This window comes from Strongylocentrotus purpuratus, unplaced genomic scaffold (genome assembly GCF_000002235.5).
Source record: "Strongylocentrotus purpuratus isolate Spur 01 unplaced genomic scaffold, Spur_5.0 spur5_scaffold_9, whole genome shotgun sequence".
Taxonomy (NCBI): domain Eukaryota; kingdom Metazoa; phylum Echinodermata; class Echinoidea; order Camarodonta; family Strongylocentrotidae; genus Strongylocentrotus; species Strongylocentrotus purpuratus.
Window position 1 is genome coordinate 16,212,798 of NW_022145615.1, and position 18,752 is coordinate 16,231,549.

An 18,752-nucleotide genomic window follows, 5' to 3' on the forward strand; every position below is an offset into this window, starting at 1 on the left:
TTCTATCCTAGGTCCCCTACTGTTTTTTAATTTACATCAATGATCTTACATTATTATTTTTTTTTTTTAAGGGCGAAAAAAAGGGGTGCGGTTAATACACGAGGGCGGTTTATACAACGTTAGTTATGGTACTAGCAATGATGTGTTAATGTACTAGTATGATTCTACATGGTGAGGGGATGTTTAAAGGTGAAATTCAAAGAAAATCACAAATATGTCAACTAATGTATCCCTAGAAACTGGTAAGCTAACCGATGGCCATCGTACAAGTTTTAGGTCAACTACATATCGGGTGATTTATAAAAATACAAATACAACCACCTCCATAGCAGCTGGGATATACGAGAGATTCGCCGGAAAATAATGATGTTTTAATGACGTCACTATATGGACCAATACTGCCCAAGCAGACGACATCCCATAAAGAATGAACATAATTGCAAAGCTATTATTTGTCAAAATTATAGTGAGTTTACATACATGCCAACTGTTCAGATTAAAGAGGAACATTCCTCTTTTTGGGAGAAGATAATTATCATTTTAATGCAGGTGTTCCTCTTCCTGTACAAATTTGTCTGTAGTATTGAATAGGAGAGTTAGGATTGTTCCTCTTTTTTTTTGAAAATAGCATAATTTGTACAGATTTCTGATTTTCAAATGTTGGCATGTATGAGTTTAGTGTATATAAATGTAATGGCATGTCAAACCATTCAAAAGGGGATATGACCCGATTCTGATAACTAAAATCTTTTGCCTGTAAATACACAGGATAGGGGTTAATTAACAATCAAAGAAACCAGACTTTCAAATTGAAAAACCCCCGGAATGATACTAAGGGCGGCATTTGTTCCCTCTTGGAACGCCGAACATACCACGGTGGGTGCAGCTGAATATACAGTGGTGTCTTATTTTGTTTACAAGCGACAGATTCCTTTATTTTTGTATCGCTGCATTTGTGATCAAAATAAAACCATGCGCGGGGTTTAGAGTGAGGCAATAGATTATAAATTTAGCCCGACGGTACTGAAGTAAGAGAAAGAACTCAAGAAAAGATGAAAACACAGGCTCTGAAAATGTGTGAGATGTCATGGGACATCGTCTGCTTGTGCAAATCATGTCCATACTGTGATCTCACACATCTCAGCAGCATTCGGAGAGCTCTTCAGGTGCTATGCCGTGGCTGTATTTAAGCGTTTTGTAATTTATAATAATCATTACTTCAAATGTTTCCAAGCATTGAATTTTGATAACCTTGTCGAATCAAAGTTTCAACTTTGCAATAATGAACATAAAATTAGTTATTAAATTCAATGAATATCTACTTTAAAATAGAATTGACAAATTATCTCTTTACTTAGCTATGTATTTCATAATTGCTATTCTAATGCCAATTAGAATTGTCCCCAGTAACTGAAAAAAGTTCTTTGGACCTTTGTTGCCCCTGCAACAGCTGCAAAACTCCTCACCTAATCCCCTATATATGACCATGCCCGCGCAAATACATGTACTTCCTCTTTTCTTCTGCCCGACATGAATTCAAGTTCCCCCCCTAAGGAAGCTACAAAAAAGCTAAGGTAGAATCGCCTCGTGCACAGAGGTGGCATCAATCTAAAGAAACCTCGCGTGCATGCATTTACCCCTATCGCACGCTGGGCCGTGCGTTGTTTGTATAATATTACCCCAATAGGATAAACACTAAAACATTTTCCTGCACCAATTCCAAGAGAAATGGAGGCCTTGCTCTGTTGTATAGATCTGGTCTGACAGTGCGATTTCCTGAGTGTAATACAAACCAAAAGTTGTACAAGGTTTTTTCAGCCCAAATCGTCATTTCAACACGCTCTTTGTCACTCTAATGAAGGAAATAGTTGTTTGTCCAGCTGTTATTTCTTAGAGAGAAAAACTTGTAGCTACCCTCTATGTCATCATAGTGAAAAAATAATTATATATGAGGCTTAGTAGGCTAATAGTATACGATTTCAGAATTGCCTTGTTATCATTGTATCTCTTACTTGCCAGCCTTTTCCAGCTTTGTTCATGTAAGGAGAGCTGAAGAGTTTCATGAGATCACTCTATGTTAAGACACTGCCATTAAAGCACAGTTTCTGAACTAGCATTTGCAAGTTTTCTGGATTGCAAAGGCCATGAATATAATTATATTTCCAGATTTCACAATAGCATGACATGTGCACACATGGCAGCTAATACATATGTATGTAAATGTATCTATAGACAGGTACGTTTTACCCTTTAAAAAAAAAGAAAATTGTATTAATATTTTGCAAATAAGATCAATAAATTATTGTTTGTAGAGAGATATTGATATATCTATATAAGCCCTGTATTCTGTTGGGATTCTATTCAGCCTTCCCAATGGAAATAAATAAATCAACAACAATATAAAATAATGGCTTTTGAATTGGAAGTGCAGATATTTAGAAAACTGATATCAAATGATGGAGAATTTACCCAATTAATACCATAGATATTGATGAATTATTTTTAATTCATAGTATTTCTGTCTTGAGTGATAATTGTGTGAAATTAGACCTGTATTCATCTATTAGATCAGAAGAAGTTAATACAAATATTTTTTTATAGAGGAATAATCAACCCAATTCCCAAAACAGTTACAAAGAGAAAGCATATTGGAATTCGGAAAGTCAAGTAAGACAGTAATGTACAATCGATCACATGCCATGCCATGATTTTGATTACACAATACACCTTTGTACTCCAGATTTGCGGCGCATGCTCCTCCGTTCTTCTCTCTCTCTCTCTCTCCAGCATCTCTCTCTCCAGCATCTCTCTCTCTCTCTGTTGTACCAGCCTAGATCTCTCAAGTACTGATATTGAAAACAGGAGGAAAACAATTGATTGAAATCAAACTTAGCACAACAAACTGCCAAAATAGTTCAATGATACTAATGGAAGAAGAAATTAAAACTTGAAGGTATTACAAAGTTTTGGTATGGGGTCATGAATTTGGTTCAAATAAACATGTTGGAAGCATAAGCGATTTTACAATATTCAATGATCGTTGTCGCGGTTGAAATAGAGTCTTAAGTAACAGGCCTGATAAAACCCGATTTAAATCGGTTTCCCAATTTATTTATTTTTCCTGATTTTTTTGTTTATAATTTTTTTTTTACCCACTTTCCCCCCCCCCCCCCCCCCTGATTTTATCCTGATTTTCCCAATTTTCCCCTTATTTTCTCTATTCTTCCCTATTTTCCCCTATTATTTCCCAATTTTTCTTACTCAAAAGGGGGAATGTTGTTAGATGCCATTCCCCCCCCCCCCCGAATCCTCTTCTTTCTTTTTTACTCAAGGGGGCCGTGGTTGAGGGGGAAAAAAATCACCCCTGAAGTAATGAATATGTAAATAATAAACTCTGTTGTCTAGCTCCCTCTCGATATTGAAAACTGAAGGAAAAAAATGATTGAAATCAAACTTAACACAACAAACTGCCAAAATATTTCAGTCCCTCTCGAGACTGATATTACTTTAGTTTTAACATTTTTTTCCTTCCTTACAATCGTCCAATTTGCTATTCCCGCTTGGAAATTATATATTAGAACTGCATATTCTGAGATTGTTATGGTCGCAGCTACCATGGAATGGCTTTAGGCACTATTTGAAATATTTGAAATTTTAGCAGGGGTAAATTTTGATTATTCAATATCTCGAAAGCCGAAGTATTTCAGGGGGTTAAATTCTATAGTGCTTAATACTACCATAGGGGCATCCAAATATATCAACATTTTAAAGAGTTACTATCCATCCAATTTTCAAAATTTCCCAAAACTTTGCATTACCTTTAAAAGAACACCGACTGAACACTTCATACTTGTAAACGTGTGCTTGTTTGTTGGGAATGAGGCATGCCCGTGGAGTCATTTTTGGGGGATTGGAAACTGAATAACTTATCCATACACGTTTTTTGAAAGGGAAAAGATGAATTTGGATAAGATGCTCAAAAGCTCATCTGTACTTCCTGGTACAACTGCTACCACGCGGAGACTAATCCCCCCCCCCCCACTCCGTGATCGGAGGGATACCATGCGTGTTACCAAAATGTCCGGTAAAGGGGTACTTTTCACGCACCAAAGTCTGGCTCGTATTACACAAAAGCCCGTTTTACACACCGGAATTAGGGGGTGTTTTCAAAAGGAGGGAACATGCATATGCGTACCCTAAATAACACTGAGTGGGGGGGGGGGGGGGGCGGGGGACTAGTGAACCACTGAAATTCATGATTATGGCAATTACGAAGATAAGAGGGAGAGAGGGACGATCTATTTTGCTTCATATGACCTAGAATTCCTCTTTTCAATGTCCATAAAAGTAAGTAGGGTAGATATTTCATTGCCCTGATGTTTAGAAGGATAACCTTATGTTTCAAATTTGTTCAATTATTGCATTATGATCTGGAAATCAGACACAAGCTGTTAGGGGCTGTGATCAAGACTTTACGCATGCGCTTACGGCTGGGAAAGGTGTCTGAGGGCTACGAGGCAATTATGCTAGGCCTAGGGACAACATACATGTACATGTACATGTAGTACATTACATATAAATGTGTAAATCATATTTCTGCAACTTATGCCTCGGTCACAAATGCCATTACGAACTGCTAGGGAGATTCGTACGAAATTATCGGTCGCACGAACCTTTGTGACCGTAGCATTACACACAAGTCCAAGATTCAGTGCCTTAGTGGACACATTTCACTCAGTTCAGTCAAGGTCGACTTACCCAAGGTTGGCTATGATTCCATAGATACTTTAATATAAAGGAAAAACATGCTTTATTCAGTTAGAAAAAATAACAAGTTGTCAGACAGGTTGTATTTTAGAACAGTCTTCCCAGTACTGTGATACATATCAGGCCTGTTAACATCAAGACATCCAATATATGCATCTCCTGAAAAGAACAAAAATTTCTTGCATGAAATTTATTCCTTGAAAATTAAAATTCATTTGGCAGAGGACCTTACGTGTATATCCTTTTTTAACAGCATGTTTACACAATATCTATTTAGCTGAGTTTTCTCAAATGTTATGAAAGTGCAGTTAGACTTCGGAATATGTGTTAAGTGTGAACGATGCTGTATCGCTATTGTCTAGCAGTGGTTAGGGTATGGGTCTAAAATAGAAAGAAACAGTAATTTCCTTGTTAGCACATCAACAAAAGAAAGGGGCATAACATGGAATGGTAGTGGATGTAGGCAAAGGGGAAAGAAATTCACAATACTGTACCTAAAGTATGTTGGGTTAAAATGATCCAATCCAAACTGGGACGGTAAAATGAAGAATCATAAGAAGGAAACATGTTTTAACTTTTAGATTCATTTGACATGAAGTTGGTACAAGCTTTTTGTACATGTATTAACTAGATGAGTGCATGGGGGAAAGATAATGAAGAGAAGAAGAGAAAGGAAAGGGAGGGAGGGGGATATAGAGAGAAGGGGTGGAAGGTGAGATAGAGGGGAAGAGAGGAGAAGAAAGGAATAAAAGAAAGAGATTAGAAGATAAAATGAGAGAGATTATAGGAAGAGGGGCAAAGAGAGAAAGGAACTGTTTAAAGCTTTCTCTATTATATTCCAATGAACAGCAATGATTATCTATGGAGATGGATGTTGCTCTTAGGATGGGAGGGGGATGCCCCCATGTCCCTATATATGAGTCATGACAATACTGTGAATTCAAGACAGCTAGGCTCTACCTTGCACGTACCGGTATATGTAGGTGTTTAATACTGCTACCAGTTGATGCACCAACAACAGGAAAAGGATGTGTGCACTATCATAATGTGATATAGGACCTAACCAATGACAGAAAGAAAATGTACAAATAGTTGATCATGTGACCTTCACTCTAGGAAGGATGTGTTATGCGTGAGAGAGGAAATATCTGGTAGTAGGACAAGGTGTTGAGGAGACAGTATTCCATATGATTGAGTGTAGGCAGGGTCATCAGTGATAGATAAAGCAGTGGTAGTAAAGAGTGGGTGGCTGATTTACCATATATCTCACTGTGCTTGGTATCGCTGCTGTTTAGAACACTATCCATCATGTAATATGTAGTGGATGGTTTCAGATGTGAGGAGCTCTTCTTTGCTTGTTCTACATATATGTTTGTCTGTGTCTATCTGTTTCTATCTGAGCCTTATGGTGGAATGATTTTCTTTCTATGCATGGGTGATAATGATCTTGGAATATATCATGCTCATTAGACTCATCAATGATTTCACTCGTGTCACATTAAATGGATAAAGGAGATAAATGGAAATTTTACAGCGTGTTGTTTCTCTATCGCTTTGGCTCTACAAGTGAATTCATATGCATGTGTATCCTTTCTTCCTGTATAACTTGAAATGGAATGGGTAAAAAGCGAATCATCTACATGTATGTCTTGGTGCTTAATGTTTTGAGGTTGCAATCAATTAAGCAGTGTCCAATTTCTTTACATTGATCAAGTGCAGTAAAGAGACTGGATTGATCTTTAACCATGGGTTCTTCTGGTAGTAAATACAAAAAATCTTCAAAGAAGTCAAGTGCAAAGGTCACTGAGGAGGTCAACAAACAGGTCAACGGCAAGGTCGAAAAGAAGGTCAACGAACAGGTCACTGAGGAGGTCAACAACCAGGTCAATGGCAAGGTTGATGAGAAGGTCAACGAACATATCAACAATTGTGAGGAGATCCATGAATCTGATAATGAGAAGACAGACACAAAGGCCCTCAAGAAGGCCCAAAACAAAGGTGGCAATCGAAAGATGAACAAAGGCAATAAATGTAAACAACGCCAACAAACTAAACATCATGGTTCTACGCATTCTATCCCTCCCCCCTCTCCTGAAACACAGATCAAAGCTCCTGTAGACTCATCAGCTGATTCAGGACATCTGCCCTCCACAGACTCGGTAGCAGCTCAGAGTATAAACTCATCAGAGGGAAGTCATGAGCTAGAGAATGCACTCACAGAACAGATGAGGACATTAGAAAGAGAAAAGTAAGTTATCTTTCTTTTGGGATTATTTGTACAAGTATGATTTACATATACAATTATTTTCTGTGTTATTATTAAAATGTGTTTAACTTGATAATAATATACTCACCATTCACCAAGTCATTTTGCAATTATTACATAAATTAACATGTCACTTTTTTTTTAAATGGTAAAAAAACCCACTACCATTGCAATAATTGCTGCAATATACATGTAACAACATGTTGAAGGCATAAAAGGCATGGTTTATATAAGTTTGAGTTTGAGTTTGAGTTTGAGTTTGAGTTTGAAGTTTATTATCCAAAACAAAAAGTACATCAATATAACAATCAAATGTGAATGATTAATTAACATTGAAAGGATAAATGGGACCAGAAAATAGCATTTAATGCTAATCGTGTCTAGTACCACTAACACACAAAAAGTATCACAGCAATAAATGAGAATGTAATGAATAAATATGAATAACTATTGAATTCATACCTAAGCTACAAACTATTCTACATCTAGGGTAAATGTGTTCTGTGCTTATTTACAAAGCTATGGTATTTTACACTAAATAAAAGATGAAGAATTATATAACAAAACATTTACAAAAAGGCAAGAGCCTTGGTTCTAAGTTATAAACAACTATTCTATTAACATTTGTGATATAAGAGTTCTACGAAAGCAAGACACTGATGCTTTCTCCCTTACAGAAAGGGGTAGATCATTCCAATAGCATGTGCCTCTGAATGACATTGAAAATTTACCTTGCGTTGTCCTTACTTTAGGCACACTTAACTTCTTACTTTCTCTTTGTCTAGTTTCATAGTTGTGCTCTATGAAACAGCAATACTGAATTAGAGACTGTGGCAATTTATCATTCAATAATTGATACATAAAAACACAAACAGATAATTTATAGAGTTGATACACATTCAATAATTTTAGCTCCTGGAATATCGGTTGTGAATGAGTCCTAATTGGACTAAACGTTATTACTCTTAGTGCCATCTTTTGGCTTAATAATAAACACTTCATGTTCATTTCATAATTACTTCCCCAAACCTCAATTCCGTAGGTCATATGCGGTTGGATTAACGTCTTATACAGTAACAACAAAACACGCCTTGGCACAAACTGTCTTAATCTATATAAAACACCAACCCTTTTCCTAATAAACTTATTAACCCTTTGGATATGAGGTTTCCTATATAAATTCCTACAAATGATGCAACATCAACCTGGGTTATTTCAGTCTCTGCTATTTTTAGCACCCCTTGAGTCACTACTGATTGCCTACTCCCTCTTATTAACAAATAATTAGTCTTTAATAGATTGACTGTAAGTTTATTCACCTTACACCATATGGTCACCTTATCAAGATGCATATTAACTATATTATCCATATCAATTGAATTCTGTCTCGGTGGAAACGTATGAAACAAGTTAGAATCATCGGCAAAAAGTCTAAAATTAAAATAATTTGTTGAGTTTGGTAAATCGTTTATGTACAACAAAAACAGTGTAGGTCCCAACACAGAACCCTGAGGAACACCACATGTTATTATCTGCTTCAATGAGCTATGTCCATCATAGTTCACAAACTGAAATCTATTACAAAGATAATCTTTAAACCACTGGAGAGGAAGGCCCCTTATTCCATAATGTTCTAATTTTCCAGCCAATATTGCGTGATCAATTGTATCAAAAGCTTTCTGGAAATCTAGGAATACACCTAGTGTTACACTGCCCTTATCCAGTGATTTAAGCACATCATTAACCAAATTAATTAAAGACAACTTAGTACTATAATGTTTACGAAAGCCATACTGGTGCTTATACAAGACATCATTTCTTTCAAAATAATCAAGTAGCCTCTTGTTTACTAATTTCTCAAATATTTTGGCCAAAAGAGGCAAAACTGAAATAGGTCTGTAATTGCCTGGGACATTTTTATCTCCCTTTTTAAAAATTGGTGTAACTTTGGCTACTTTCATTGCATCTGGGAACACACCGTTCAATAATGACTGATTATAAATATAAGATAGTGGTTTTGCAATTACTTCAGCAGCATCCTTCAGTAATCGGGCTGGAATATCATCAAAGCCGCAAGCTTTCTTTACATTTAAAGTTAATAAATAGTCCCGTACCTCATAATGAGTAACTGGTTCCCAAAACATGGAGTCAATTATTCCATCACTAAGATAACCTTTAAATGTAATAACATCGTCAACATTACCATTAATAGATTTAGCAAGGTTAGGCCCAACGTTCACAAAAAAATCATTAAAGCCTTCTGATATTTCTTTCCCTGAGGTTACAACTTTCTTACTACCATTATCATCAACACAGAGCTTATCTACATGTGACGTTTTTACTTTACTGTTTCCACTCTTCAATAGCTTATTTATTGACTTCCATGTTTGCGCTGTGTCACCTTTATACATTTCAAATACATCACTATAATATTTCCTCTTCGCATTCCTCAAAACTGTAGTTAAAACATTTCTATACGTCCTATATTTTTTCAAATTATCTTCACTATAGTTTGATTTTAATACTTTACCATACAATTTATGTTTCTTTTTAATTGACTTCTTAATAGCTCTAGTCAGCCATGGTTTATCATTTTTCCTCCTGGAAGAGTGACGATGAACAATCGGAGCATATTGATCACATATACCTATGAATGATTGTACAAATATATCATATGCTTTATTAACATCAGTACATTCATATACATTTTCCCATGATTCCAAGAGTAGACTATCCCAAAACTGTTCTTTCTCATAGTTTTTATAACTTCTATACCGTACTTCTCCTTGTGGTTGTAATTTTACTGAGCTATCTTCAAAAATAGCAAATATAGGGAAATGATCAGAAACGTCAGTTACAATTGTACCAGCACATATGCGATCTGCACCCATATTTGTGTAAATATGATCAATTAAGGAACCTGACATGGGTGTTACCCTCGTAAGGGTCTTAATTAATTGATGTATCCCCAAACACACTAAGGAAGTAACTAACATTTCAGCATTTACGCTGGGATTATACAAATCAATATTGAAATCACCCATTAAAATACACAACTTTTTATCAACTTTAATCCTTTCTAACACAGACAATAAACTCCCTTGAAACTGGAAAATATCAGTGTTTGGTTTTCTATAAATGACACCTACAACAACGGAACGATCACCGATCTGAACCTCAAGCCATAGTGATTCAGCAAAGTCAATATCATATTTTAACATTTTATATTTCAAAGAAGAATGAACATAGACTCCAACACCTCCTCCCCTTAAACCAGGGTCCCGGCAATTCACTTCCAAAGTATAACCATCTATCCCAAGGATATCTGCACAAGATACATTCCAGACTTCAGACAATCCAATTAAATGAAATTTTGATTTTATGCATTCTTCATACAATAATCTTAAGGCATCAATATTCTTATTTAAAGATCTAATATTTATATGAGAAATCGTAAAAGCTTTTGGGAACTTTGAACATAATCTGTTATCAAATTCGAATGGGGTTAATTCAAAAGAGTCAATATCAAACAAATTAATGTCTTCGTTAATATCGAACATAATGAAATATTCGGGAATCTAACATAGCCTTAAAATTGAGTGAAACATACTAGGCAAGGAAATGGAGCTTAAAATCGCCGTATTGGACATTGTCAACTCCGAGTTCAAAGAGATCATCCGGGCTCCGGATGATCTTGTATGCATCATCTTGAAGTTTGCAGACGATGCTTCCGTATTTGGTCGATACACTTTTCACAAACATTGCAGAATATCACAAAGATTGCAGTCTGAGGGATCACCCTTGCATTCAGATACGATAACATCACTAATGCACGATTAATTCAGATAATGATAAGGGTTGATGGACTTTTTAAATAAAAAAATACAATTTTATTATGTTACTGTCTTGTTTGGCAACCTTCCGTCCCTTTTTGCGGGAATTTGTCGTGTAAGCATATCTTGATAAATAGACTAGAAAACTCTAAATTACTGTGGCTGGTAGCCTATCTTTATTGTTGTTTCTTCAGTGACGCATGTTATAAGATATTTGAAGATACTAAACTTCACTTTTGGTGTAGGAGGGGGCGGAGTTGGTCTGACTCTCGTGACAATCGTCATGCCCGTGGGTTCAAGTCCAGTGCTGAGCAGACAAAAATGCAAAAGTGATTGTCTTCGAGCTGGGTGTACACTCGCCCCTCCCCTCTGTTATTATTTCTCCATGTCTTTCAAAGAGATATAAATTATTCCTTTTGCAATTGTTATAAATTATTATTAGAGGAAAATCACATTATTGACTCTATTATTGACTCTATATCCCTATTTTTTAGAATTTTGAATTAGCCACCACTTTATATTAATTTGAAATGATTTCATCTCCAGACCACTGATATCTGACTGTGATTGCCAAAGGGTCTTTCTGAGTGGCACTGATTATGAAGAGGAAATATGTCAAATCCTTTTCATTTGGAAATGGAAGTGACCCATGTTGGCTGTACTTTCACAATGAAAATCGTTATCAAAGTCCAGATAATCCCTGATACATGTATATAATGGCTTCTTTGAATGGAACTTTTAACTTTTGTACTTTTTGACAACCCATGGAAAATGTGGTTTTCCTCAGCCCTCTCTCTGACTTCTCTTTGGTCAAGGAGGACAAGGTCTGTTGCCCGGTGACAGCATTGAAATGGTACTTGGACAGGAACAAGAGTTTTCGTACGGACGACAAGCTCTTCCTCCTCACCCGAGAACCTTTCTTTTTCAAGATATCGGTCTTGAAGATTTTTTGAGGGTCGCCTTTCACTTCTTTTCATCTCGGGGACGTTTCTTTATCTTGGGGACGTTTCTTCTGGGGATTTACTGTTCACGACTTTATCCCTGAGAGCAGCATTGTCTGCCATTTATCCCCTTTCACTTGGGACATGCCACCCGTTCTTATATGTGCTGGTCTAGCAAATAATAGGTAGATACATTGATTTATTGTGGTAAATCATTAAATTGATTTTATTCTATATAAAGCTATGTATCTATCTATCTATGTCCCTTCCTCCGTCCCCTCTCCTTGCCCAGCAACATGTAAGTGTTGTCTTAGGCGGCCCGTTAAAGAGGATGATGGCGGGCATGCATTTGCGCAGGTAACCCTGGAAATTAAGCGTCTCTCACACCTAGTCGATGCGATAGCCCTACATGGTGTTGATAGGAAATCCTGAAGCAGACTAGTAGACCAAGACCATCTAATGGTTCCACAGATGCCTAACTTGATAATTATTGTTATTATCTTCTCATTTTCATACAATCTACTGTAAAGGTTATGTAGGGTTTAGGCCAAGGTTTTAGAAATGCATAGTTGCACAAAATCCAGCCATAATCAGGAGGCTTAAGTAGGGGGAAAAACAACAAAGGCTATAATTTATTCTTTTCTCCCATTGCAAAGTATATTTGAGTGATTTTGGGGCTGACATGCAAAGACAAAAGGTCACGTGACTTTGTAACGGTAGGTCCGATTTTTGAAAAATTTGTTTCAAAAGATGCGCAAGACGTTAAAGAAAAAAAGTATTACAACTTCAGCGCAATATTTGTTTGCGTTGAAAAATTATTGCAAAAAATGTAGAGGGGAGGGGGGGGGGGGGGCTTTAGAAGCCCTCCCCCCAAGCTAGATAGGGTTAAGCTGATAAAAAGTTTTAAAAATCATCCATTGCTCAAGCTGTATCATTAGCACAGCAAAGTAGTACCGTAAAACAGAAACGATCATGTCATGATATGGAATATTTTATAGCGAATGGTATTCAGTCTTATGTCAATCCCTTGCAATATTTGTGAAAGTTCATTCATGCAATAGGTTGTGCTTTTAATACAAAAGTCAAATTCTAGTTTCAGATGCTTGTATACCAAATGTGTTCTCATTTTGGAGGATTTTTTTGTTTTTTTGCGGAGAAGCATTGGTGTTTGAGTTGATCTATTTTGTGCATGTTGTTTGACGGAAAGGAAGTGATATAAAGTTGTAATTAACTTTCACTTTTCTTTCTGTTTGTGACTCATAATGACATTTGTTGTTTGCTTCACTAAATCTGTCACATGTAAAATGTAAGTTTCATTTCATTAAAGTTATACAAATCAATTCCCATGGGTGTGATGTATGTTATGGTAGAGGGTGATACATGTATACATGTACCTTTATACACATGTATTTCTAGAGTGATTGGTTCACAGCTAACAGAAATCGTTTTAATTAAAGCAATATTTTTAGAATAGATTTTGTTGAAATATAATATGCTCTATTTTGAAGTAGATGTTAAAGAATTGCATGTATTCCAAGAGGATAATTTAAGGGTTGCATTTGTTGTTCCTTTTTTAAACAAATATCTTTACTCTCTCCACTAGGCATGATCTGACAGCTGACCTTTCAACTCTGAACGTTTGTCCGATAGCCAGCGAAGACGATAATTTAAGTGCAGATGACCTGGATGCTTCCAGTGTTGATGACCTGGACTCCATCGTTCATCAGGAACGAGTGACCTTTGACACACCTGCCTCACCTTCTAAACTAAGCCATCTGAACAAGAATCGGGCACCGAAGCAGAAGAAACGTCCTCCAGCACGCTATTCTATGCTTCTGGGCCAAGATGAGGCCGACGCAGCACTAGCATCATCCTCATCACCATCCTCAGCGACACCAGAGGCACAGGCTCCTCAAGAGAAGATTAAAAAGAAACGAGGATCAAAGGAAAAGAAACCAAAGAAAAAGGGAAAATATAACAAGAAAACTGATGCTAAACTGGACGATTCGGTCGTGGAAGTATGAAGAATGTTATTAATTTACAAGATGTTGTTAAGGATACGACATGCTTTGTGATGTCATAGTTTCATCAGATTGATTTGAGTGTGTGAAAGATGTACGTGAGGACTGATACACAGAGTATTCTGCCCATCTTATTTGACAGTCTTGTGTAGTTTCTGCAGATTTGTATATATCTCAAGTTACTGCAACTCATTTACCCTCGAGCCAAATATATGTCTTGTTTCTGTCTTGTGAATGTGATTCCATTCTACATCTCCAGGAGAGAGAATGAGGATACATGTATTGATTATATTTTCTTCTTTTTGTCTTCTTAATATATTGATGCGAGGTGTGAAGTATATTCCAACTCAGATGAACTACATGTACCCATGCTGTATCAGTATTATAGAAGATACCAACAGATGATTTAACTCGTTTAGAATGGTTGCAAATGGCAATGCTGATGCCTTTGTTTCAAATGCTTGAATAAATGAATTAACATTTAATTACTTTGTTCAGGCGTCATCTAAACAAAAGCCCAAAATGATTGGATTGAAGCTTTTCCCACATGTATCTTCTATGCTGAAACAGTCGATCAGTGATTTTCAGCTAGGAGTTTAGAAAGTTATGTCCTTTGTACATGTAATCTATTAGAGAAAATGTAACTTATTCTATTCTTCTACATGTATTTTATCTTGTTTATAATGACTAATATCTTGTAACCTTTTTGAATACATGTAGTATATGGAGCTTTGACATACATGTTCATTAACATGAAGTTCCATGACCTAATTTTGCATTTGAACGTAAAAGTGAGTTAGGTATTTGACAGTCATTACACGTAAACTAGAGAGTATTGTCAGAAAATCCATTGCAAACCATGTACATTTTGAAATCTATATGTATATCAAGCGATTTTCATGACGTCCGATTTTCAAACTTTGCAAAGTTTTGCCTTTATCATATACAAGGTACATTATAGATTTTGAATTTCTTTGATTTGTGCAGGGTGTGCCATTATTGCCAAGAATATGCCTTTGATTTGTGCACAGTATAATGCAGCAGAAATGTCATGACATTATTGAGGTCTTTTTTTTTCTCTCTCTTTTGTACGTCTATTTTTCTATTTGTATCTTTATTTTCATCCCCCTGTTCTGTCTCCCAGCCCCCCCCCCTCTCTCTCTCTTTCTCGCTGTCTCTCTCTCTCTTCATCTTACTTCTCCTCTCTTATGTTAAAAATATTTCATCTGCAGCAATATTATTGTGAACTATAATTGTTATACACGGGACATACATACAATTTGTCACAATTTTTTTTTTCTCTCTCACTGCAGTTAAAAACAGCATTAGATATAAAGTCCCAATCACATGAAATTGAAAGTGATGATGTGAACTACTTGACTGCTAGCTTCAGAGATGCACATAATATATGCTCTATAATTCAAACTTGTGTCTCTTTAAATAGCTAAACCAAACCGGCTGTTAACAAAGACAAATACATGTACATTACATGTAAATAAAGTTGTCGGCAGGTTGATTAGTGAATACAGTAGTCATAGCTAGTCCAACCAACAGATCAAACATTCATTTGTAATATTCCCCCATGCTAAAAGTCCATTTTAATAGTCATACTCAGATAGATGAAAGAGTTGAATGAAAAAGAAGGTTGTTTGGAACATACAAAGCAGAAGAAATCTGTTTCAAATACTGTCTTAAAGGGCCCCCAGTCAGAAAGTTTTTTTTTTTGTTTTAAAGGAAAGTTTAAACCAAGACTAGCGCTGAAGCTTTTGTATAACAATGCTTTTTCTAAAAACCAACCCAGCTCATGTTGATTTGGACTCATGAAGCCTTCCTCCAACTATTTTCCACTCAAATTTCAGGATTATACATTCGTAGAGAAAAATCCTGAGAAACTCAGTGTTCAATCAAAATGATCTGCTAAAAAAAAAAAGATTTATTGTTCACTGAACACTATATACCCTGTCAATCAGTTTTGTTTTCATTGAACAATGCTATGAGCTATGCCTATGGATAGTCAGACAGCCGTATTTTTTAAAAGAGCTGTTGGAAAGGAACAGAAGTGCAATGAACAGCAGACATACATGTACATGTATATTTATATGTAGCTGTGCACAGTGCACTCGCAGTATTATTATGATATATTTATGCACATTTCTTTCAAACAGCATCTGCTGAGAGGAAGAATGGATGTTATCTTTTAAAAACCTCAGCAGACAAATAATAATCAAGTATGTGTATGCAAAACTCTAAGAACATATCCTTTACATAATGTAATGTATCCAATAGTCAGGCACATACCGGTACATGTATGTCATATTTATTTTCATGTGATTTCTCTTGCCAATATGAGTGTGTAGTTATTCTTATGTAGAATACTTCACTTTTCACACAACTTTAGAGATTTAAATATGATTACCTTTTTAGTCACTACTAATAGATTTCTCCCTGTGTTGTTTTTTCACAAATGTATTAAAATTTTGAAATGAAACGCCCTATATCATCAAAACAATTTTGTTGGAATGATTTTCCCCCTTTCAAGGCACTTTCAACTTCCAGGAAAATGTAACTTGGAACCATGGACGAGAATGTATGGTTCACATAGAATTTGCATCATATTTAAATGGTTCAAAGGTTGATATTATTTCCTTATAAAACGGCTAGGAAATAATAAGTAAATTTTCAGGGCATTCATATGTAAAAATGAACCCTTTTTTAGGGGGGTCAAGTTATGATCCCTCACTGTTTATGTTGATAAAAGTTGTTTGCAGATATCAGCTATTACTTCTTTAAAAATTAATCAAGAGTTGAAAAGATAAAAACAAATATTTACTTAGCATATTTTATGCAAGATTGAGGTTGGACAGAAATTTCATATACATATACACTTATCTGAATGTGTAACCACAAATGTCTATATTTCAGTTCTAAAGTAAAACGGATATAAATGATGGGGATCATTTGTTCAGAGTTGTTGTGACTGACTGAGGTCACTTGTTCATTCCCACCATATGTTCATCACCGTCTTCCTGGAACTTTTGCCAAAGTAGTTTGTTAGAATTTAGAAATCAACTCTCTATATTTCATGTTTTTTCTGTTGTCTGATGTCTGATGTCGTACCATAGCTGACCATAACCTGTTTAGTAGTGATATGGCAATACCAGTCTCAGTCTCAGATTTCTTTTTTTATATCTCAGTAATATCTTGACTCAGATAATGTAATGTAATAACAATTTTACTCCTTGTCTTGGTATTTAGAGCCTATATATTTGAAAACAAGACTAATCACCATTTGACATTAAGACTTGAATGAATGCTTTAAGATGACCGCTTGAATGACAGTGTTGTATGTACATGTAAATGAATAGATATATTTTAATGTGTACCTGTACATGCAAACTATAGAAGTTACAAGTTACATTGTAGATTATCATGGTCCTAGACATTTGTACATGTATGTATGGACCGCTGTACTGACAATGTGTGAACAATCATTAGTCTCAATCGTTGTGATCATACATTATCATCATCATCATCATCGCCACTACTACCATATCATCATCATCATCATCGCCACCATCGTTATTATCATGTAGTTCTGGATCAAAATATAACTCGATATAAAATGAAAGCTGCCCTGCTATAAGGGAATATGTGCAATCTCAATACAATTACAAATCAAATTAAGAACTTGTAGTACAACTTTTAGTTACAACTCTTTTTTTTTCTCTTCACATTGCAGAAATCATTTAGCATAGTTACATATCATAGAATTATCATTATGGTACTTGATGGAGCTCTTTATTCAACAAATAGGCCTATTGTTTACTCTTTTAGATAGACCCGATTATTAATATCTAACATGTGTATGCTAAAGAGAAGTGGACTTTTAAAAGACACAATATTTTTTTCAAAGTAATACTTCGCAGGTGTACTATTGTAGTTTTATATTAATGACATTATTTTATGTAGAAGCATTACTCACACTGAACTGTGTATTTTTTTTAAATATCTGAAATGTGTATGCTAAAGAGAAGTGGACTTTTAAAAGACAATACTTTTATCTAAGTAATACTTCAACAGGTGTAATATTGCAGTTTTATATGAAATATGACATTGTTATATGTAGAGGCATTACTCACACTGAACTGTGTATTTTTTATGAATGAATTGTAAGTATAATTTTGACAAATCTAAAGTTTGTCTAGATTTGAAAAGATGATAATGATCACAACTTGTATGACAGCCAGTTATCAGTACTGCATACTGGGTATATCATGGCTAATTTGTGAAAAGGTAGGACATACCATCAATTATTCTTATCCATTTGAATTGTTTTCCTTCTATCTCGTGTAATGAAGTATCAGATGTATTATACTAATGGACGTAAATAGTGTATGGAGACTCTTTATATGTATATAGGGCATTGTAGATTATCATGGTTCTTAACGATCACTCATGTGATCACGTTATTGTTTGAGTACTTTTCTAGATACAAGCTATTCGATTTTTACCACTTAATAAAAAATGATAAGTGCTTGTTATTGAGACTAGTCATAACATAGACATGCAATGTATACAGACATATAGACAGGCGCGGATCCAGGGGGGGGGCCGAGCGGGCCTTGGCCCCCCCCCCCCCCCGCAAAAAAAAAAAAAAAAAGAGAGAAGAAGGAAAAGAAGGGAGAAAGGGAAAAGGGAAAGAAAGAAGAGGAAGAAGAAAAGTAAAGGGGGAAGAAGGAAATCGGGGGGGGGGGGGGCCGAAAGGGCCTTGCCTCCCAGGCTGTTAACCCCCCCCCCCCCCCCCCCCCAAATCAAAAAAAAAAATAAGAGAGAAGGAAGGAAAGGGAAAGAAAAAAAAAGGAAAAGAGGAGATACTGGCGTACTGATAGAGGGGGGGGGGGGGGGCTTGGGGGAAATCAAATTC

General features: G+C 35.8%; 1 protein-coding gene across 7 annotated transcripts in view; it reads left to right on the forward strand.

Moving 5' to 3' along the window:
* Positions 1-17,722, forward strand: part of LOC590989 (unconventional myosin-IXAa) — a 128,364-nt gene extending 110,642 nt beyond the window's left edge. For all 7 annotated transcript variants that reach the window (XM_030976739.1, XM_030976737.1, XM_030976736.1 and 4 more), the window contains 2 exons: positions 6,870-7,015; positions 13,411-17,722. In XM_030976739.1, the coding sequence (XP_030832599.1) occupies positions 6,870-7,015; positions 13,411-13,831 (567 nt within the window). In that variant the 3' untranslated portion in view covers positions 13,832-17,722. The remainder of the gene's footprint in view (positions 1-6,869; positions 7,016-13,410) is intronic.
* Positions 17,723-18,752: the final 1,030 nt, after the last annotated feature.